General features: G+C 39.2%; 1 protein-coding gene across 1 annotated transcript; it reads right to left on the bottom strand.

The window, feature by feature from the left end:
• Positions 1-950: 950 nt before the first annotated feature.
• Positions 951-22,574, bottom strand: LOC128803570 (transient receptor potential cation channel subfamily V member 6-like). Its single transcript, XM_053970683.1, has 15 exons — positions 22,444-22,574; positions 12,915-13,012; positions 12,387-12,509; positions 11,372-11,512; positions 10,738-10,836; positions 10,351-10,526; positions 9,328-9,474; positions 6,826-7,038; positions 6,424-6,510; positions 5,294-5,370; positions 4,942-5,107; positions 4,586-4,652; positions 3,742-4,010; positions 2,774-2,880; positions 951-1,224 (listed from the first exon to the last, which is right to left on the bottom strand). Exons 1-15 carry the CDS (start codon positions 22,572-22,574, stop codon positions 951-953), a joined length of 2,175 nt encoding a protein of 724 aa, XP_053826658.1.
• Positions 22,575-23,953: the final 1,379 nt, after the last annotated feature.

The following is a 23,953-nucleotide window of genomic DNA, read 5'->3' as shown; positions in this document are numbered from 1 at the left end:
ACTACTCAACGTTGATGGCTCAGTTATAAGTCAGGGAACTATGGTTCAGAAACCTATTCTTCCACAAAAAACAAAAGACCAGCTTTAGCTTACTTGGGAGATAAATATCTCTGCTGAAATTTCACACTGCTGAAACTCACCTAATCAGGTCATACACTGTCTCAATTGGAAAAGAAGTTCCCACTTTAGAATCCTCCCAGGAATAGCAATCACATCTTTTCAAAAGCTTAAAGTGCATTCATGTGACAAAAAATTAAAACAAACAAAAACATCCATCACCAATAAAAAATCCAAACAAGCAAAGCAAACCAAACCAAAACCAAAACAGTCCTGCTAAGCCAGAAATGTTGAAATTGCAGTTAATGGAGACTGCCTTTCTTCAGAGGGCAAAATCTGTCAGGCCCTGAATGCCAGCTGAGTAGTTACAGTCCTTTTCAATCATCACAGTGTCAACAACTACCTTCATTCCTGAGATCAGTTATAGGGTTTGTGGGATATGGGGGAGTTTGGGGTTTTTTTCCTGTTCTGTATAAAATCATAAATCAGAACTTCAGTCTTCTTTGCTATGAGAGCCTTGCAATTTTGCGAAACTGTGGAGGGGGGAAGATTATGTAACAGTCTGGAAGAGGGCTTACTGATCACTTCATCATAAATGGATGAAATCTCATTGCAGGCTTCCTTTGATCATTTGCATAACATGGCTCAACAAGCCCACCAGCTCGGTGCAAATATCAATGCAATTGCAGAGACACTTATAAGCAGGAGAGAAAAAATTGCATTCTTTTGTCATAGCACAGATGTCATGAACTGCTCACAAAATCTTCACCAGCAGAGTTCTCCAAGGCTGACGAATGCATGTGGCATGATGGGGAGTGTATGAACAGCTGTAGAAGACAACTGTCATGGCAAAAGGTCCACTCCACATATTGTGGAGTGAAAATAGAGGCTTCTTAGACATCGTAGACCTCCTCATCCACAGCAGGACCAACCTCTCCACAGAGCTGGCGGAAGGTGTTGCGCCTCAGTATCTCCCAGCCACGGTGAGAACTAGTTCTGGATGTGCTCCGTGACAGTGACAGAGCAGACATTTCCTTCTTGCACAAGGTGTCCCCATTGGTTTCCAGCTTTTCTGAACCTTTGTCATAGTTATCCCTATCCTGAGCCTTAAATGCCTCTGTGTACCGCATCATCTTGTGTTTGTTGGGATCCACCCTGTCTTCAATTCTGGAAGAGGATTAGAAAATATAAACTGAATGAAGTAGAAAAGTGCCAGCTTATCAACAAAACCCCTCCAAAAAACAAGCCTACTGACACAGACACTCCAGAAAAATCTACACAGGAAACTGATTATAGGCAGGATGCTAGGGGCTGCTAGCACAGTTATCTCCTAGACCTTCATCCTGATCATTGACTTCAGTACCTTTGTCTGTCTGTGGTTTCTTGTCCTTTAACTCATTTCCCAGTTGTGATTTGCCCTTTCCATTTTGCCAGCTGTAAGCAATTGGCAGACCTTGATATATGCATATATTCATATATATGCATATATTAATTTATTTTCTCTGTTCTTGACTTTCCTCCTCTGATACTCTATGGCTGCTAGCCTCAGGATGTCACTCATCTCTTGTTGAAGAGATTTAACTGCTTTTATTTAACTGCTCCAGTTCCACCAATCCTCTACATTACTTACAGATTGTCTTCTGAATTACTATCCAACACATATATAAGGAACATCCATGTGATTTGACAGAACTAAATCACAGCACTCTTTTCTCACAGCATCCATTGAATAATTGGCATTCCCAATTATTCCAAGTGAATTTCTGGGACATTGCTCTTGCAATATATTTCTATATTTCATGCCTTGGACTGAAAGTGTTGTATATTGGCACCACTTTAGGTCTGCTTGTTCTGCCCAGTAAATATCAAAATCCACAAGGCTCAGTTTGTCTGCAAAACCTGCAGAATGTCCTGTGCAGGGCCAGGAGTTGGACTTTGAGGACCCTTGTGGGTCCCTTCCAACTCAGGATATTCTATGAGTAGATGATTCTATGATTCATATAGCCACCACTCCCCCTTCTGGCTTTATCAGCAAAAGATGGCACAGTAAGAAAAGGCAAATGCCCAAAAGTTATTTCTTTTCTCACCCGGCATAAATATTGATTAAAATCAGAAATAATGGGGAATTTAGTGTTATCCAGACTACAGACAGTATTTTAGTTCAGTACCTAAATTGAAATCCTGGACCTGTGCCTTTGCCACCTGACACAGTCATTGCAAAGTATAACATATTTACTAGGTTCACTCAAGAAAGAGATTTTGACTTTAATTATTCCTGTTCTGATTTTGAGTCATTCACAGGGCAGCTCATTGCTGTTGAATGCTTGATAGGTTGATTCTGCCTCTGCCATTTCATGTATCCAAGGGACAGGGATGGCCAACCACGCACAGCAGTTAACTTCAGTGATATTCATTACAAGAAGTTTGAAAGAAAAATTCAGGTCTTATAACCCATGCAGTTTCTGAGGTCTGTCCAATGTAACTACTGGATGAGAAAGCATCAGCTGATTTCACAAGGAAATGCACAGCAGAGCTTTCTGAGGGGGACAGTGCTTGCCTGTCTATCAGTCACAGACAGAAAACAGATTGGGGTCTGTGTTTTGTAAGGACAGCACTTCAAACACCCCCAAGACCACTGGAAAGGCTCTTTGTTAACATCCATACATTGGGTTCTTCTCATTGGATCCTTGCATGCACACACTCCAAGAGAACTCACCTGAGATACCATCGGTCCCCCAGCCCAAAGTCCCGCCCACAGATTCCCGAGCGAGGCCAGAGGCACCGTGGCAGCTTCCGCTCCAACATGACAGTAGTAGCAACAACCTTTGGAATGAGAAAAAAGAAAACACTCAAATGAATTAGGAAAAAAAAAAAATCAGACTCTCTTTCAAAAATACTAGTTATATCAGCACTGACCCATACTGTACTTCATTACAGCTCCTTAAGGAAAAAAACAATTACAGAATCTATACTCCATTTCAAATAAAGCAGTCACTAATTTAGGTCTAATTGTTGAAGATCAACTTCAACCTGTTTTGAAGAAGTAATGGTGGTCATAAAACACTGTTCCATTTCTTTCCTTTTATATCTCATGGGAAGGATTAGGGCAATTAATTGCAAGCTAGAGAAGAGGACACTATCTTTACCCACTTTAATTGTCATCAGAACTTGCCACTGTGGCCACATGACTACATTTAACCATTTGTCTGACTGCTTTCTCACAGAAAAGCATAGGAAATGGATTTCCTGTTGATTAGCTATAGAACTGGTTGAATTTCTTTGCCTTTTGACCAAGATAGTCAGGCCAACTTCTTTTAGTGGATTGAAAGACATTTCTGGCCTTCCTGTAACCATTACCTAGTGTTCTATCCCCGCTCATTCAATCCATATAATTTAACTCTCAGTTACACAGCAATGTGATTTGCAAAAAAAAAACAAAAAAAAAAAAAAAAAACAAAAACAAAATAAAACAAAACAAAACAAAACAAAAAAGAAAAAAAAAAAAACCAAACAAAAAAAACCCCAAAAAAACCAAAAAAAACAGATGCAACTTCAATTCTATTTAACAAGAGATTCCACACGTAGGAATAAACATCTAGGGAGACACAGCATGGATAAGAAAGGCTGATGGGCTTCTGTCTGCTATTTGAAATAAGGTAGGAATGCCCACATTAACTAGATTACCTGGGCTCTCCAGAGCTCATCCTGCTCATGGGCCACTCTCCAGTGGGTGTCACCCATCATGGCAATTAACAAGTTGAGCATAAGGAGGGTGGCAATGATGGCGAAAGCAAAGTACACCACGCTGTACATAAAGGGCAGGTCCACATCGTAGTTTGCAGGGCCATCAATGATAGTGAGGAACAGCTCAAAAGTGGTGAATAAGGACATGGGATAGTTGTAGAACTGCCCAAGGTTTTCAGGGTTCTCTGTCTGAAAGATGATGTAAAAAGCTGGAAGAGAGAAATTGGGAGAAAAAAAGAGGGAGTTTAACAACAGCAATCACATTCCAGGAGGAATAACAGAATCTTATAAGAGATTCTGACCAAAAAAAATGGTCTGGGCAGGCCCTGCATGTGTTTCTATGCAAGGATAACTCCCTGATTAGAATCACTGGTCTCCATGATAAAATGACCCAAATTTACTTTGATTATTTATTTATTTCTCAAAGTAGTGATCTTTTCATCCTCAAGGATATAATAAAGCTATGTGTGTTAATCTAATGTTCCACAGACAAATATTATAAATGCAGTATGTTCTTAAACCTTGACTTTAAAATATATGGAATTATCTGAATTATCCTAGTTTCTATTACCCTGGAAAGAGCAAGAATTGAAAACCAAACTCATGGTTTGAGAACTGAAGTCAGTATTGGGAAAGTGACCATGCTCAGAGAAATAGAAGCTAAATATCATCACCAATGTTCCCAGCTATTCAGAAGTCAGAGATTTAATCAAAACCCATATTCTTAATTCATGCCAAAGCAGTTGGCAGGGGTAACACGATTATTTTCTCTTTGTAGACTCACCTGATGCAAAGCCCAATATCACCACAGCCATGAGCCAGCAAAAGCGCATGAGATCTCCAAATATCATCTACAGAGCAAAGACAGAGCCACCATGAGGCCCAACTGTTCCACTAAGTCACAGTGCCACCCCATGTAAACCTTTTCCCAGATTCTAAGACCATGAGTGGACTAAAGGAAACCTTTGCACTGAAGAGAGAATGTGAAAGTTCTAAAATGCTCTGTGCAGACAAGAACCTGTCCATTTGACATGAATGCAAAATTAAGCAAATAGTCCTGAGGGAGAAAAAAGTATTCTTACAGTTCTCCCTATCTGCAAAGAGGTGCCAGGATAGCCCGTATTTGTTTGTGTCTCACACCTTCTGGATCATGATGGTGAAAGGTCCGAGCATCTGGAAGCCCCGAGCGAAGTACATGACGTTGCACCATCCCAGCACCAGGGCAAAGGACATGGGCACCACCTCCCCAGTTGTGCTGGTGAGACGCATCACCATGGTCACCAGGATCATGCAAGCATATGTGATGCTGCAAGGAAGAAGAGACAGCAAAAAGAAGTTCAGTAAAGGAAATAGTAGTCTAGCCATTAAGAGAAATAAATCCAGAAAAAGAGTACTCTAAAGAAAAATGAGAAAGTGACTCATCAGGCAAAAGAGAGCTGTGGGGAAAATGATAGACAATATATTTATTAGACTTACTATGTTCTGTACTTACACAATTATGTGGAAAGGCCCTCCTAGGATTGTTTGTCCAAAGTATTTTGCTGCTCCAACTCTAAGAATATCTGGAATCTGAGAGAGACATCCTGTTAACTTAAGGACTCAGACAGTTTCCATAACACTACTAAATGTCATGGCAACCACCAATATTCGCAGGTTCTTAAGGTCAGCCACATCTCCTTTAATGGATCAATTTCTATGCTACTTAAAAATCAGAATGGTTGAGCCAGGTGGGCCCTTCTTGGGATGAGACAGAGATTGCTGAAAAATCTAAGAATTCTTGGACAGATTGAGAGACTTGTCACAGAGAGGTGCCTCAGTAACAAGGACAAAAAGACCTTCTTGGGGAATCAAAGGGGCTTGTTACAATTCACATTGTGCTGGTTGTAGCCTTAGCCCCAGAGTGCTGACTAAGCACAGAAAGAAGGACTTGTTCTTCTGGAATATATCATAGAATCTAAACTGCACACTGCACTCAAGCTGAGGTCACACCATTGCAGAGCAGAGAGGGGGCAATCACCTCTTTTGGCCAGCTGGTTACACTCTGCCTGATGCACCCCATATAGGCATAAAGCTTTTTACAAGACCTGTTTAATTTTCAGTTCTTCCTATCGTTATCTTTTGAGTTTTCTAAAAAAAGTTTCAGTCTCCTGTTTCCTATTACAATAAAATCAAGTGGGGGGTAGTTGAGAAAGATTCCTGTTACAAGTCCATAGAGTAACTGATCTCCAATTAAATATAAATTTTTCTGTTTATGCACAGAAATCACTTTACCCAGCACCCCTAAATACAGGAATATTTATAGATGCTAGATGAAGCAACATCTGGGAGTCAGCTGGACAATGGATGGTGCTAACAGGAACTGTGGATTACCCTGCAGAAGTATTTGAGAGCGCGACCAATCCATCTAATTGCTTCTTCCGCACCTGGAGCCTTCCTAGGACATTGCCATAGTCTCTGTCTCATCTAATAGGTACTGTTGACAATGTCTATTGCCATAGACCTACGCTGAAGCACTCAGACTAAGCAAATAAGCCCTATCAAGTAATGAGCACAAATCCATGTTTGTCTAGTAAGTAAAATCTGCCTTGATGAAATAAGAAACTGTATAGCTGTTTCTCTTACCTCAAGGACCAAAATTACTACAGCTCCAATGACTGTGATCAGCTCCCCCACCAGCCTCAGCTCATCCTCATATGCCACATATGATTCCTGAAAAATAAAGTTTATGAAAAGTAAAATTACATTTTAAACAAAGTGAAAGTAAATTTTAGAAGAGGATGGGGAGAAGAAAGCCTATTGTTACTTATAATAAACATAGTAGACCTGGCAATGCCAGAGGAACCAGCCCAGCCACAGCAATGGAGAACAGAGCACACCTATTCCTCCCTGACAAAGGTCAGCTGGCTGAAAGAGGGGAGAAGGACAGCTGCAATAGCTGAGGACTGGGGAAGGATTGGACTTTCCAGTTAAGTAGGTTAGATGGGAATTGCCCAATGGGGGCTCCGACTCCTACAGTCACAGTACCTGGAGCATTTTCTGGACATAGACTGTGTTGTCCCTGCTGCTGGTTCTGTTGCCTGTGCGGGGTTTCAGAGGCCGGTAGACGCAGCACATGGTGAAGCAGACCATGTAGAGGATATAGAATAAGGCCAGGAAACAGAAATAGGGACGACCATACATGTTCCACTTCAGGCTCACCAGCTCCTTCACAGGTGTTAGGTCCAAGATCTGGCGTGCCTGAGGAAGCGAGGAAGAAGGAATTAATTGCCAGAAGTGCATTGCTTCAACAGCATTCATAAATTTTCCTGAGAGAATGTTAACAAACTATTCTCATCTGCCCTATTCAGCATTATGAAACTGAATTTACTTTGCAAAAGTGGAATGCTCTAGTGGGCATTGGATTTGCTCAGTCTGACAATAAAGAGCTTTGGAAAAAAGAAACATATCCTGCAGAGAACAGCTGTTGAGTACCAGTGGGAAGTACAAGAAAAGCATGTTAGATACTGGAATAAATTTGTGCTCTGTGTAGGAACATAGAACTGAGGATGACAGAATATTCTTGCTAGTACAACAACACAAGTTTCTGTATCAGGCGTTTTAAAATAAGAAAACTGAAACATTTTTTCTGAAAGATATTTGTACTTGACTGATGCTCTATGGCTTATGTAAAAATACTGCCTTTTAAGTTTCTGCCTTATTATCTGGGTGATAATTAATTGAATCTCCTATATCAAGCCTTCAGCTTACACTAGAAGACTGACAGAGCATAAATAGGAGGGAGGTGTACTTTACAACTTATGAATTTGAGCCACACACTTTATTAAATATTTCTAGACTTACTTTCTGTTGCTTAGGAGACCACTGCAGTAAATGAGGAGAAAATGTGAGTCAAATTGTTGTGACTGGGTTACTTTAAAGAAAAACTTTTTAATGTACTCTGGATGTTTTTCTTCTCTTGATACAATACCCTGTTTCCTCTAAGTTAGCCAAAAATTGCTGAGTGCACAAAGTGCAAGGAATGTTTCCATAAATGGACATGACTCTAAAAAACTCTTGAATGGCCTATGAAATATCATAAAGGATCAAAACTGCATGAGAGAGAATCCACATATGGGTGTTCTGGTTTCTGCAGAAGTCAGTATTCTAGAATTCTTTGGATAGGAGAGCAAATTTAATTTTCAAAGGAATAATACAAATTTGAAGTTTACTATAATCTTCCTGCAGCTTAGTTCCCGTCTATTTTTTTACTTTTCAACCACTTCAGGGTCAGAAAATATATCTTAGGACCTATGTGTGTATGCATTCCCCTTAATACAAGAAGAACCTGCTTCTGACTGGGAGCTAAAGGTGCTTCTCTAATCCAGTATTGAACTGGGAGGAGATGATGGGATGAGGTCACACATGGCATTCTTCTAGAGAGACAGCAAACATTTTGGGCCCCACATATCAAGTGCAAAAAAGAATTGCTAGTTAGGCATCAAAAATTGCAACTGCATAAAAGTAAGAGCATTCTGGAAAACAAATTTTATCTCTTGATATCTGGAGACATCTTACCTTCTGAAATCAGTATTCTTGGATCTGCATGTACTAAATGAATGTTTTGGGATAAGAAAGGCCCAATATTCTGCTTTCTTTTTAGAATTATGGTTTAGTCTTCTAAAGTGGACAACTTCTAAGCCTGTTATATTTTTTGACATGGACTGTTTTTACCTGAATTTCCATATCTATCCTCACTCATGAAAATTTAGATGATTTCACATAAGAGCAAATGAGAGGTCCACAGACATAGCAGCTCCATAGCAAAGCTCTCCAGAAGCACAAAGGTTTGACTAAAATTTTGATAGGTGGAAATAATACAGGATGGGCAGAACTGTGCTAATTGAAGTGTCTTCTGATTCATTTCCTGTTCTGTTAGGATTATTTAAGGTCATTACAACTGATAGGGTTGTGTACCTTGAAAGTCCTAGGGAGATCTATCAAAGCTTGCCATTACACTCAGCTATTTTTGTCTTATTAATCCTTTTACAAGCTTACGAACCTACAGCAGAGATAATTCACCCACTTTGTTTTGAGTCATAACCTGTCATTAAATGAAGAGAATAATAACAATGAGTGGTTTTTAAATGCACTCCAATTTAGGATTTCTGAATGTACTCCTGTCTCAAGGGATATTGTGAGAGTTAATCAGTATGACAGGTACAGGAAGATACTTGCTAGAGCTACTCTACAGGTTCTTAGTGTATCTTTGAGCCTGCTGAGAGAAAACCCTTTTCTGTAGTTTGTTCATACTTAATTCTTCCAATAACCTTCAATTTTCACACCTCAGAAGAAACTGTATATAAAGCATCAGATATAGCCAGACCATTAACAAATCTTTATACTTAATGTGTCCTCTGCAGCTCATGGTACAACGTACTTGCCCTATGAATTGTATCAATGAGCTTGAACCTGCAAACTTATCATTCTTATCATTCCTCCCTTCTATAATCACCATGGTCTGCACACAGCATGCATGCAGTGCAGTACCTCTCTCTTCTTGGTGGATACTATGAGCTCAAGGAAGGACTGATCTTCAGCCCAGGAGTCAATCTCGGTGATATCGTACAGCACAGTGCTCAAGGGGCCAAAGGACCAGAGATTCTGCTTCCGCTTCTGCATAAGGTATTGAAACATCTGAGGAGAAAAGAAGGGAGGCAAGGATATCAGAAGCTTTCCAGTATATTGTGTGTTTGCAATGAGAACAAATAAAGTTGTTCAAAGCCCTCAATTATGAAATATTTTCCTTGAACCTGGTAGCTGTTGTGGTTCTCATATCTCTTGGGAACAATTACAGCAGGTTAAGAAGTGGAAGAAATTTTTCTGATTCCCATTTGATTATTAGCTCATGCCTGATGTAAAGGATGAGTTATTTTTACTCTAAATTCTAATCAAACTACTAAAGTTACTTGACACAGTTATAGTTCCTGACAATAGACTTCAGATGGAATTACATGTTGATTAGAAAAAAAATGTTTTAATACTCTTCTACAAGACATCAGAAAAGAGGTGTGACAAGGGAAATGATCCTGTCCCTTGTGAACCTACAGAAGAAACAATAACCATCTTTGTCTTTTCAGTGAGTGGAAGGATGAGGGTTTGCATTAAATGCTAAGATTTTGTCTATGAACAAATGCCTGTGGGTACCCAAAGAGGTTTCCCATCTGTCACACTTAAAGCAATGAAATCTAGACAAAAAAAGAGAATAATTTCTGTGAGCCTTTAAAAAAATTACTTGGGTTAAATATGTCTATTAAAATCTGTTTAACTCAAATGCTCCAAAAACTGGGGAAAAATATCTATTCTTTAAGCACTCATTTCTTTCATTAGGATAAAGAAATTTCTTGTAAAGGGTTTTTGGGACCTACATAAGATTTCTGGAAAAAAAAAAACAAAACAACTTTTTATGTATCTCCTACCCACTAAGAATATGCACAAACACCCTTGCTCTGAATTGTTATTTCAAGGTCTCCATTTCTTTTGTACAGAGGTACCAGTGTCACACAAACTCACCACAGTGTTGCCCTCAACTCCAGCCAGTTTGAATGGACTAAGCCCCTCATTGTTAGGAATCAGTTCAAGTGACCCTGGTCCCTCTTTGTTCCTGTCATAGGAAAGTATCAGGCTGTACATGTGGCAGGCAAACGTCTTATTAGGTTGGAGAACCAGGATGTGAAGAACAGTGTTACCTATGAAGGAAGCAGACTGGATGAGGTATCTGGAATAGCCCAGCCTTGTGCAAAGATTGAGAATGGACTGATGGCTTTTATTTTCTTCATATCCCTCATCCCACAGCTGTTTCTAGTGAGAATATTGTTTATTTGCATTCACAGATGACAGCCTCTGAATTAAAATGTCCAGATCCAGTCTATGTAATTCACTGTACCCCACAGCACATACCCAGAGCATCTTGAGCTCTAATGTCAGCTCCATTTTCAATGAGCAGCTGTACAATTTCCTCATTTCCCACACAGGCAGCAAATGATAAAACATGTTCCCCTGAAATGAAAGGAATGGGGAGAAACAATATTAAAGATCCAGGAGGTAGGAGAGGTTGAAGCATGCTGAGGGAAAGCTATCCATGCTATGAAGCCATAGGATATGAAAGGAGAAGTTTCCTAAGACAACTTGTAAATTTCCTGCCCCACTTCTCATCCTAATCAGAAAGGTTAAAAAAGACCTGTCCCACACAACACTAAAAGGAAGAAGTGTTCTTTTCAGTGGTTTACCTCCATAAGAAGGTTGACATGTAATTTATTTCTAGGAAGACACTAAATTACAATTTTTATATATAATATATATATTTATTTGCATACATGCGAAGCTATAAATTGTGTATTGTTTGTATTCACATAACATTCACATGCTCAGAGGAGTCATACTCTCTGCTAAGAGGTGTATGTCTGATGATGCTTGGAGATAGGCACCTCTGTTTATCCACTTCAGATGGGAATTAAAGGAAGGCTCCCCCATATCCCCTCACCACTCTGCTGGTTCCCTCCCATAGCAGCAAGGGGAGAAGTTAAGGCTGTACCAAAATAGAAAAGGTTCTGGGAGCTGCGCCTGAAGAAGTGTCCAGTGGCCCTTGCCGTGCTGGCATTGGCTCCTCTCTTAAGCAAAGCCTTCACCAGCGTGGTGTTCTGGTTGGCTGCTGCAATGTGGAGAGCAGTCTGTCCTGCAAGACACAGAAACAAAACCTTGTCGTTCAAGAAAGCAACTTCAGGCTGATCACCAGCCTGCAGTTCACATGTCAGTCATGGTAAATGGACAGCAGTTAAAGGATTTGGCTTTGAAGTTATTCCTGTTGTGTGCAAAGAGTTGTGCTAGAGATTTTCCAGAGGTTCCTTTCTACTTAAATCTTTTCATTAATTTATTAAAACTGACTTTACAAATTGCCAAAAAACCCCAACAGGGTGCATTCTCTTGATTTTTTCCTAGGGAAAATCAAGACATGCCACTCTCTCCTGGGAAGCAAACAGAAAGTTATGAGATTGACTATGCTTTCCTTCATAAGAAATTAAGATAAGGTCAAGACAAAACTCCCAAAGACTTCCTCTAATCCTTCAAACTAGACTTTAGAATTTTTAAAACCCCATTATTATTATTATTTTATTGGTTTTGAGATTCAGGCTAGAATTTCTGTATACTCGACCAGAAGCATGCTTTAAAAATCTGGATAAGAGTCTAGCCTCAAAAGCAGTGGTCACATTTCTCATTTTCTCAACCAAATAACTACATTTTCTCCTTTCAGGGGAGATCAGGCAGATATCCCTTTTTTAACAAATGAGTATGTCAGAAAGCAAGCTGTATATATCCTTGCAATTCCCTGGTCAAGGTCTTTGCATTTTTGCATATGTATGTACTCATGTTTAATATAATTCCATCTTCCAAGAAAGGTCAGAAGCCATTGGCATGTTGGTTTTCCCGTGTAACAGTTCAGCAACATATTGAACCAGGAACCTTATAAGCCAATTTCCCAAATGTACAAGTAGTATCTCCTCTCCCCTCCTGCAGGGAATCCTGCCCATCCTCCTTCCCAGTGATATTACCTTCATAAAGTTCTGATGTCATCCTCTCATTGATAAGCTCAGGAGCTGCTTCCATCAGAGCCACTGCTGCCTCCAAGTTATCATACATGGCAGCTACATGAAGGGCAGTCTCTCCCACTGCGCCTAGAAACAGCAGGACAAGCATGAGAATTGTCAAGATGTTCAACTGTACAGAAAGCAGGGAACAAAAAAGCAGAAATAGATTCACTGAGGTGGGGAATTACAGGAGGGCTATGTTCTCCCTTGAGTAGTGCCTGGTACAGCCACACAACTGCACAGTCTCTGTCCTTCGACAAAATCTGAAAACTGAGCAGAAACTTCAGGTGTCTGTAAGTGACGGCCAACCTCAAGCATGAAGTGAGTGAGCACAACCAAGTCAGAAAACTCACTTTGTTGCAAAGCTACTGACATAGAGTTAAGCCATCTGAGCCTGCTGATACAAATGTTTTTAACAAACTAACAAGCTGCTCACTGTAGGAAGTTCTTGCCTTCCACAGAAAACCATTTTTTTCAAGTAATCCCAGTTACCTCTCTGATAGATATCACATGTTCCGTCAGTGAGAAGTTTCCTAATGGCAGCAAGGTTGTTCTCTTTGGCAGCCTGGAGGAGTGGGGATTCCCAGATCCTGGAATCAAGAAAAAGTGGCTGATAAGGAACAAAGTCAAACACATGGTGCCTCTCTCCAGAGCTAGTATGGCCTTTGCTCAAGACAGTTTGTCTCTTGAACATTTTCGCTGAAAAATCAGCAATTCACATCTACCATCTGAGGTATTCTTTGAATGCACCAAAAGGGGAAAGAAAAAAAAAAAAAAAAAAAAAAACAGGAAAAAGCAGAGCAGTGCAATTCTAAAAACACACTGAAGTTCATAATCTCTTGGCTTACTGGTGCTGAACCATATGGTGGCAGCAGAGGGAAAGACAGAGGAAACAACCAAAATGTTTCTTGTTTTGATATCCCACTTTTTGAGGCACAGAAATGAATGATGGGTCATTGAAACCCTTCTGCAAGTAGACACTTATCTCAGGAGCCAGAAAAAGCCAGTTGCTTCTTCACACAGCACAATAAATTAAGAAAAGATTTTGTCTGAATTGCTCTCATAGTGGATGGAAAAGGGAAAACAAGAATTCCATCTGTGTTCTAGCAACACTTACTATAATTAAGAGACTGAGCTCTGAAATGTAGTTCTTCCATATACAAAATTGTGGAGAAAAATCTGACAACTTAGCTATACTACTTTTTTCTCTAGTGATGAGAGAACTGAGGAAATTGTTGAGAACTGAAATATGTTCATGTGCTGGGAAAGAGCATGCGCTCGTACAAGTTCCAGACAGAGTGGTTCACTTATAGCTGAAGCATGTCCTTGAGTCTTCCATGAGGATCTAGGTTATTTGAGTATATCTTTTGGGCTTGATGAAGAATTTATAAGTACAGCCACCAAACTTCACTACAGCAAGGTCTTTGGAAGCAAACAACAGGTCAAGGGAGGTGATCCTCCCCCTCTACTCAGCTCTGGTGAGGCCATACCTAGAGCCCTGCATGCAGGTATTAGGATCTTCAGTACAAAACACAGAGGGAGCTACTGGAGAGAGTTCAGCAAAAGGCAAAAGAGGATCATGAGAATAGAACATGTCTCCGATGAGGAAAGGCTGAGAGAACTGTGACTGTTTAGCCTGGAAAAGAGAAGGCTCAGGTGGTGTTCCTATCAATTTGTGTAAGTATCTGAAGAGAGTTACCTGCAATGTTTGTTCAACATCCAAACAAGGTTTGCCAATGCTCAAAATCATGAGCTGGCCATACAAAATTTAAAAAAGAACAAAATCTACAAAATTGAGGTAAATATTTCTGTTATCCTTGAGTATTTTCAGGTTCATCTTTTAAATCATAAATCAAAAAGTGGTTTGAGGTGGGCTTTTGTATTTCTTGATTTTATACAAATAAATAATTATAAGTATCCATATTCAGGAGATAAAGATTAAAGGGGAGGAAAAACTCTCAAACCAAAAGAAAAAAAATATGTCTCATGAGTTTTCAGTATGAAATAGAAAGAGATTCCTCTCTCCCAACAAGACAAGGTCAGTTTTAGATCTCTGCTCAAATTAAAATTTTGTGGTTTTGTCTCACTTCTGCTGTTTTCTAGTACAAATGTTTAATTTGATCTTAATTATCTAGTGTGGCCCAGGTCAGGCTGCAATGTGTGATGTGGAATAAGTCTAAGGATTACAGTAGAAAATTACAAATTCAAGCTGATATGAACCAGGAAAACACCAGCCCTTGTTTTTCTACCAGTCTCTATCTGTCCCTTTACTACAATCTAACAACTGGCAATAGTTGTCTGAAGCACTCCTCCCAAAAATCCATGTGGGACAAATACATTAGTCAAACCATATACCTGCAGATACAGTAAATGCTTCCTCCTGGTGATGTTCCATGTATTCTGGCATTATTTAGTCACAAGATTTTTAGGGATAAATCCTACATAAAGCAATGGATGCTTTGCATTAAGTGGTAACACTGATGTGAGGACACATCACCTGTGAATATAACTCTGTTATAAGCCACAATAAAACCCACATCAGAGACATAGGGAATATAAATGGCCCATTGCAAAAAATGTTTTCTTACAACTCATGCATCCTAAGTATAGGACAGTTTAACAATAAAACAACAGGAAAGCAGGCAACATGAATTCTGTGGCTCACAGGAATATATATTTCTTGCTTTAAATTATTATTTTATGAAAAACAAGACCTTGAATCAAAAAGAAATTTATATGTCATTATCTCTGGATTTAATCCACTTGAAATGTGAGAGTTCTGCTTTCCTTTATTGTGGAAAGACACTGAAGACACTTGAGAAAACTTGAGGAATAAAGCAAAACAAAAAATATCAGAATTATACAGATAAATAGAAATCATCTGAATAAGCATAAATTAATGTACATGGGCTACAAGTAATCTAAGCATAACTGAACATCAATGTTTATCATTCCACAAAATGAGCACTTCCTGTCACCAAAAACACCCCATTATCTATGTCACGAGAAACTAAACTAGAAAACCCCAGAGCAGAGAAGAAATAAAATCATTCAAGATAAAAAGAACCATCCTCAACAAATCAGGGAGCCCTTCTGAGATATTTTTATATGTCCTTCACACTCCTAGTTAGGGAAGTATTCCTTCTATAGCTTACTCATGCGTCAGTTTCATTACTAACTAATGATAAGATGATTTGATGAGGAGATTGCATCTAGGATCAAACAAACAGGAGCTAAATGAAGAGGCACTCTAAGCAAAAAAAAGTCTTAAGATTCAGTGTTAGTGAAGTCAGCTTGCCACCTCTGCCACTGTTTTGGCTACGAAAGACTCTGTGGTTCTGGAAAAGACAAGTTTCAGAGGCAGGAAGTGGGAAAGAGGTGGGGTTTCAGTAGTATAAACAATGCTAAAATTAATATGTTGATGCTTTACTGGGGAGGCCTTTATCCCTCAAATGACCTCAGAGAGGAGGAAGGATTGGGCAAGAGACAACATGGGAGGACACAAACACAATATCTTTCTCTCAAAAATTACCAAAATTCTTGTAAACAGCTACGAGGAAGGCACATAAAAAATACTACGCTCAGCTTTTGGAAACTGAGGGTAAAATTGTCAAACATTTCTTCTTATTGTAGCAACCTCCAACTGGGCTTAAAATGCCAGAGATCTCAGGCCAAAGAGCAAACCAGAAGAGAAACTCAGAAATGCTGGCAAATGTCATGGCATACTGCTTGTGATGCTTCAAAGGTTTGTGAGTTACATGTTCCTGGCATATGCTTTTACTCTCATTTAATTTTCTGTCTCATAATTGGGGAAACATTTTAACCTTATTTAAAACATACTGTTCTAATTATCAACTAATTTTTAATACATTACAGCAATGTACTGAGCATATAAATGTCAAAAACTAGGGGAAGCAAATTTGCTAATATAAAAAATTAAATGAAGACACCTGAATTTAGAGCCTTCAAAACATTTTCAATTATTAAACTTCAGCATATTTAACCAGCTTTCTTCCTGATGGATCAAACACAGTACAGAGCACAGAGTTTTGCATTTTACTACTTAGGCCTCTTTGTGTGTCAAAGCAGCAGCTGGCAAAATCTGTAACTTAAGTCTCTTACAAGAGCTGCCTGCAGTAGATGCTTGGCTTCCAGAAAGTACCATTATGTCACTGAACAGTGAGGCTGGCTTTCAGAAAATGATCCAGCAGACATATCTGGACACCTTGAGACGATAATTCAGCATATCTAAGTTAAGCTCCTCTTCTAATCCTCTTCATCCCCTTCAACAGCTATGGAATCAAGGAATACTAAGCTCAGCTAAGTTAAGTTTGTAACACTAGGCAGACTGGATGTTGCCTTGCAGGATCTGTTTAGGTTAAGCACAGCTCCATAGCAAACCAGTAATTCTGAGGGGCAAGGAGAACCACAGCAGTATGCACCTGGATGTGCTCCTGGGTTGCTCTTGCTGAGCTAAGGAATGTGTCAGTCTGGAGGCATGAGTGAGCCTTGATCAGGCCTTACTATCGGCCAGTTTTCCTCACAGGTGATTCAATGACGTGCTCAGGGAGCCGTGAGCTGTTTTTCCAATGTAGGTGAGGGCAAAATCAGGAACACCCGAAAATCCATTGTGAAACAAAGAGAAGATAAAATGTAGGTCAGATTCTTACTGAGGAAGTCATGTAAAACAGTTCTAAACAAGGTTAAAGATTTCACAAGCACTTTCTGCTGGTAATATGTACCCTTTTAGCTTCTTAAGCACTTCTTTTGGAGTGCAGCCTGCTCATTTCACTCTTGGAGAGATAGAGAATGCACAGACTATTAAATAAATCTTAATTTCATTATAAAAATAAGAATTTGGATTGCTATGAGTATTCTTTCAGAACAGGGAAATATATTAAATGTGTGAAATGTCTGGACAACAACCAATCTAAAGATTCTATTTCACAAATGAACTCACCAGAAATGCAATGAAGCATCTCTTTCTGTTCTTCCCTTATCAGATTCTACAACTTCAATCATTTGCTATATGGAATTTCCCCATTCTTTGCTCTAATTTAAGTTTGCTTCCAGCTTCAAGCTTTATGCCCATAGTCAGTTCCTGAGGTTCTAAAGCAGTCATTTTAACCTAAGCTATACATTAATCATCAGGATATTAGCTTTCTCTTCTTTCCCTGTTGTGCTCAGAATATCCATGCTCCAGAATGAAGCATGAAATTGCCAGAGGAGATTAATCTTCTCCCTTCCTTCTGCTAGCATGTGCATGTAAATGTGAGAAAGCCTTCAGGAGAGCAGAGGACTGCTCAGAGGAACCCAACAAGCTGAAAGAGCATCAAAGCAATCATCTAGCAAGATGCCAAAGAAGGAGTTAGGGAATAATTGCACTAAGTGAAAAGGAGCCAGATAACAGGGGCTTGGACAATCAACAGGGTCAGCAAATTTCTTCAGCAACAGCAACAAGACTCAGCAAGTTAACTGGGACTTCTTGCTCATGTATGTCAAAGCCCCCTCAGCTGAGAGCAAACAGAGCTTCTCTGGAAATAAATTAAACAGGTTAATAATTGCCCATGTTACTAGACAAGAAACTGATAGGGAATTCTTACCCCTTCAGATTTTTAACTGCCACACAAAGCAATAGAAATCTTGATCAGTCATTTCCAGCAGGGCATTCTTCTTGCATTAACATCTTTTTTTTCTAATTCTTCATCTAAGCCCATCGTTAGAATAATCTCATGCTAGAACTCTTTTAATGGTTTAGAAGTTGTTAGTTGTTATTTATTGTCACTGAAGCAGTCATAAAACAAATTTTTCTCTGATGCATAGCCTCATTCTGCATCAAAACGTCCAGCCATCCTCAACAGGGATTTTCTTGCACTTTTATTCCAGGTTTGTTTCCCTTACCCAGTGTCTAATATTTTTTTTTTTTCTAACAGCTTTCTAATCTGGGGGGAGGGAGGGGTTCAAAGCAAAAATTTCATGTTTCCTTCTTTATATTGAAACCTATGGCTAAGTTGAGGAAATCAAATAACTTCCTAAATCTGCAAATAACTTCCTACATCTATGAGCCTGAGATGCATCTTAGGCTGAGATTGGGTGTGTGTATGTCTGTGCATTGCTGGGGAAACACCACTTCTGGAGGACTTTTACACTTGTGAAATTAGGGAGACTGTTTTCTATTATTAGTCTCAACTAATCATCCTAACTTCCATTAGGATGAAGGTGTATCAGTAGAAGAAAAGACCAGAAATGCTGCTATTGATGCTTTTGATTTTACTTTATGCACTGCAGCCAATTGTTCTTTGGATCTTGACTACTCAGAAGCACTGTGGTTGAAACAAGCTATAAATGAAGTGCTGGAACTGGAAGCTGGCATCTTTATTTCACTGTCACCTTTGGGAGCAAATGAACCGATTAAGACTGACAGGCATTGTGGATTTTAAGACACGACAATCCTACGTTAAATTGTGGGATGAAAACTCAGTAATGTTGTTTAGACAAATGAACAGCCAAACTATGGGGACATCTCATTCACTACCAGCTTGAGAAAGATTTGTGTAGAAGCTGAAGGCTCTCTGTGTCCCTGCACAACTCTTAAACAATCCAGTTTACCTGCATTAGGCTAAGCTGCTTCTTTATTTGTGCCACATTTGTTTCCAGGGTAAGCAAAGCACCTCGATAATATGTCTGGGAGACTAAAGAGCCACCAAAGAATTTGGAAACTAAAGGTTTTATTGCGACATCTTTGGAATGACCATAACTCTCTGCAAGTAATGCAAATTGTTCCAGGCACTTCTAATGCATTACTTACTATTTATCAACCAGAGTTACGAATACAGGCAATAGCAGGAGGAAAAATACTACATAATTTTTATACTTTTACAGGTACTGTAACCATGTACTCACTTGTTCTAATCTATATATTGCTTAATTTTTATGAACAGTGCAATTTTCATAGGGTGGATTTTCTAAAATCACATTCTAGGAGGAACTTGTTCACATTTCCTTGGAAACTCTTGCACTGAAAATAATTTCTAGAGGGTCTATTGCACTGTGACAGACACGTGATTCTTCTTCACCTCTATCAGGCCCAAATTTTCACAAGTATACATATTTATGTTCTCTGTCGTTGAATTATGTTGAGGGATCATGTTCATATGTTTCAGGCTGTGTAGATCCCAGAGTTTGCTTCCAAAGATGATTCTAGAGAGGACATATGAGATGTGACCACTGTCCCTGGGACTCCACATTGAGCTACAGGCTGTTTAAAAAGGAGAGTCTTCAACAGAGAGAAACCAGAAGATTAAGGCCAAATAAACTCAAAGTCCTCTTCAATGTTAGGAGGTTGTATTGCATTTTCTGAACCTGGATTCCCCTGGGGAAATATTATAGAGTGGAATATTAATCCCTTTCTGTGAATAATGCTGAGATCTACTGCTAGTAAGATTCAAAAGACTGTTTCACAGGAAGAAAGAGAATGAACATCAATGCCAGGGAAGGTGACAACTGCCAAAGCAATCAGTTTTCAGGTATTATCACCAGTCGTCAGACAGAAAAAAAAGCTTTGTTCTTCTCTTGCAGACTTTCTGTGTGAGATCAGAGAATGCCAGTTAAACAGTAACATATTTACCACTGGCTTTCAATAAGATAATAGTAGAATTTAATCACTGCTAATTACTGTATGTATTCCAATGCCATTTTCACTAAGAAGAACTGAAGCTGAAGCCACAACACTGCAGTTTTATACCACAAAATGACAGGACGCAGCAAAAGCCCTTTTGGCTTACAACACTTCTTCCACAAAAGCAGAGGTTTCATAAGAGTAGTTCCCACACACCAGTCACCAAAGAAGGTCTTCCTGCTGTGTTTTTCTATCTGTACATAACTAAAAATGTGAAAGCAATAAAACCAGTCCTCTGCAAAACGTTCATTATTTTTTTCTCCTCAAACTCTGAGCATCCCTGGGGATAAGAAAGGAAAGAGTAGGATAATAGGAGGAAGAACTGGTCCTGTCGCTCTTTAGCAAAAGATTTTTCACATATTGGCACCACGTAATTTGTAACCAAATAGCAGGAGCCTAATTTGTTGTAGTTGAAAGCTATGGGAAACATAGGCCTAAAATGGAAGGGAACAACTGTGTCCCCATGCAACCCTGATTTCACAGTGACTATTGTGCACACCGCATGTGTTTTACAGAGAGCTTTATAAAGAAACACAGAAAAGTTAACTTTGGGGCCAGTGGGATTGCACTACAGTGATCTAAGAGAAGTTTATGCAGGAGGGTTTATATGACTAAAATTTTTTCTGTTTTCCTCTGTCAGTAGCAACACACAAGATGTTCATGGGCCTGTAGCACATGAGTCATGAGAACCAATAAGCAAAGAGAAGTGGCAATCTAACAGGAGCCTGTGGGAAAGGGAGCAACAAAAAGGAAGGGACCAAACCCCTCTTGGCAACAGCAGATGGTAAACAAGGGACAGGAATATCATCAAAATCAGGTTGACTATTTGGGAAAAAAAGAACAAACAAACTCTCTCACTAGGAGGTTACTACAGCACTGTAGCAGGTACCTAAAGATATGGTGGAATCTCTGTCCTGGGAAGCTTTCAAGACTGAGCTAGACAGAGCTTAAGCAATGTGATCTCTTGCTGGCAAGACTTCAGCTTAAAGTGGGAGGTTAGCTGGAGATCACAAGAGCTTCCTTCCACAACTCTTTGACTTAAAAATATGAAGATAATGTTATAATCATAAACAATACTGTATTACAATTTATTGCTTATTGGTATTAATCATTGGTATATAATCAATATAATTAATTTGACATATTAATGTATTTTTAATATTCCATTTTTTACTCATTTGGATCTTACAGAATCTGCAGAGAACTTATTTTTCAGTTACCTGTGATGCTTTTCATGAACACATCAGAATGTAAACACTTTAGCATTCCACAGAAACACTATTGTTCCCATTGTCCCTCCCATTTTAAGTGTATTTAACTCCCACTGCTCTGAAGTAAACTGGAACAGGCTTTATTACTTGGTCAGAAGCTAAATAACAATACAATTCTTTCCCTAAAGGCGTGCTTTTGTCCCTCTTAATCTGCTTCTTTGCATATTTCTATACATATATGTACAAATACATATGTATAGATAGATCCATTTTGTCCCATACAGTCACTTTTTTGCCCCCACAAATGTTCAGAGTTATGCGTGGAAAGAAAAAACAGATTTTACAAGCAACTGGAAGCAATTTGTTATTTGAGTACTGCAGCATTTGTGCATGCAGAAATGACAATGAAAACCACATCCAGCTGCATTTCCATGAATAGTCCCACATTTCTGTGTGTGGGGGGAGCAATCCTGCACAGCAGTAACAAACAGCCTTCAGTGCTCACATGGGAAGACACAGCCAATCTTCTGGATAATCTAAGATCTAAGAGGAGTCACTGTACATGTTGACACTCAGGTCAGAGGTCTGAGAAACCACAGTCTGACCCAGGAGGTGACTGACCCCCAAAACGTTCAACAACATTAAGCCTACTCTATTCCACAGTAAGAGCGACCTTTAGAGAGACAGAAAGCAAAATCCTGACAAAAAGGCACCACTCTTTCAGATGACTGCAGCTTATGCACCACACACACTCCTAATTATAATAATAATGTTAATGATAATGATGACAATAATAATGATAATAATAACAATCAAAAACAAACCTTCATGCTTTTTCCTGTGAGCTTTACCAATGAAGCAGGAAAGACAAGAGAATACATTATTAATTTGTGACTGAAATACTGCACTCAGGGTAATTCAATTGCAACCTGGTAAATCTACCTGTGAAAACAGATAAGATTGGAACTCCAGAAGCATTCCACATTGGAAGAAGAAATCTGATAGAGAAAAGTGCTCCAGGGTTGTTTAAAGTTTATCTACTGGCAGAAAAGCCTAAGGGGGACTAGTGAGAATCAGCTACAGGGAGAGCAGCAGAAGAAAGAGAAGAAAAGAAGGCTGAAGTGCACCATACCTTTTCTGCTGGAGTAAGTAGATTTCATCCAGATGTTTATCCCAGGATTTTTTGCCTTGCAGCTTCTGACTTAGTCCATTCCATATCCGGGAATAGAAGGGATTGCTCTCCCCAAATAAAGGTACCCCCATATCACGTCCCTTTTTCTCTCTTGCCTAGCTGCCTGAAAGCCAGCAATCCCCACTTTGGGAAAAAGTCAGGAAAGGCACACTTCAGGTCACCACTCCTCCGCCCTCAGTTACTTACAGAGGAGACTGTCAGTCAACTTCATCAGCTGATCAAAGTACGTGTAAAAAACACACAATAAAATCACTTGTTCCTAGCAGACCATACCTTGAGCCTCATCAATTACTTAGTTTCCAAAATAGCCCAACCCAAAGGTGTGTCTGATTTAGAAGTAGCTCGCCAGCAGCCTACCCCTCAAAAAGACCCTGTACAGCAACTGAAGAATTCATACAGCATCAAGGTCCCAGGCTTCTACTATTTTGATTTTGAAACCTAGGCTTTAGAAGCAATCATCCTCCTTTTGTATCTCTGAATTCCTCTGGAAAGCAACATGTAAGCAATTTTGAAATAGACAGCTGAGCAAGTCAGGCAAAACACCTTTAAGGTGAGCGAACATGTGGGAACGTGCCCTAAAAGACACAGGGCTCTGGGAAGGTGGCAGAGAGGAGGACACACCTCCCACCTTAGCTGTCTGCAAATCCCATTAAAGAAATTATCCTTACAGACTCCACCTTCTCCACATAAAACAAAATCACCTTACTCCACAAGCTGGAAGCAGAGTTTATGTAGATTAATATGTAAACTTTATATATTCAATTTTTGTTTAATGTTCTACAAATTAATTATTTCTTCTAGTTGCTTCCAGAAAAAAAATCTTATTTAGGAAAAGAGTAAAACTTTTTATTTAACAAAACCTTTTTTAAAATTATTTAACAAAAACTTGATTTTGGCACAGAAAAACATATTCAGGATCAGGGGGTATTTGCCTGCAAAGCCACAGACCAAATATAAAAATTAAGAGATGAGACATCCTTCTCTGTGTGAAGAAACTGGAAGCTATGAGGGAGAAAAGAAAAAAACAAAAATAAAAGAAAAAAAGAGAAAAGAGAAAAGAGAAAAGGAAAGGAGAAAGCTTCTAGTTTCTAATCTTCTTTCCCCAAAGACTTGTCCCAATATTTTTGCACCTTGAATCAACAGAAATATCCCTTCATTCCCTTTCCTGCTGTAGTGGAAAAGAATTCTGTTTAGGGTGCCTGGACCTTGATGGAATCAGAAGGTAAGAGAGAGAAGTGTATAAAGCAGTAGGACTGAGTCATGTCTTTGAAATTCCTGGTTTATTTAGAGGTTTCTTAGAACTACAAAACCAGGATTAACATCCAAACTTCCGTAAACTCATGATGTATCCTATTCTATAAAATCATAAATTGCCACACAATTGCTATACAAAAAACAATGCTTTAAGGCAAACCTGAGGGATCATACCCTAAAATGTAAAATTCACTGA

The sequence above is a fragment of the Vidua macroura genome, chromosome 2 (assembly GCF_024509145.1).
Source record: "Vidua macroura isolate BioBank_ID:100142 chromosome 2, ASM2450914v1, whole genome shotgun sequence".
Taxonomy (NCBI): domain Eukaryota; kingdom Metazoa; phylum Chordata; class Aves; order Passeriformes; family Viduidae; genus Vidua; species Vidua macroura.
The sequence above is the reverse complement of the archived record's forward strand: the minus strand, read 5'-3'. Positions and strand labels throughout refer to the sequence as shown.

Excerpts from the sequence above, each read along its gene's own strand:
- LOC128803570 (XM_053970683.1), bottom strand. The coding sequence starts at position 22,574 with ATGGGGGTACCTTTATTTGGGGAGAGCAATCCCTTCTATTCCCGGATA. Across the intron at positions 10,837-11,371 it reads CCAGAACCTTTTCTATTTTG|GGGAACATGTTTTATCATTT; the intron begins GTACAGCCTTAA and ends CTTTCATTTCAG. Across the intron at positions 10,527-10,737 it reads TAGAGCTCAAGATGCTCTGG|GTAACACTGTTCTTCACATC; the intron begins GTATGTGCTGTG and ends CTTCCTTCATAG.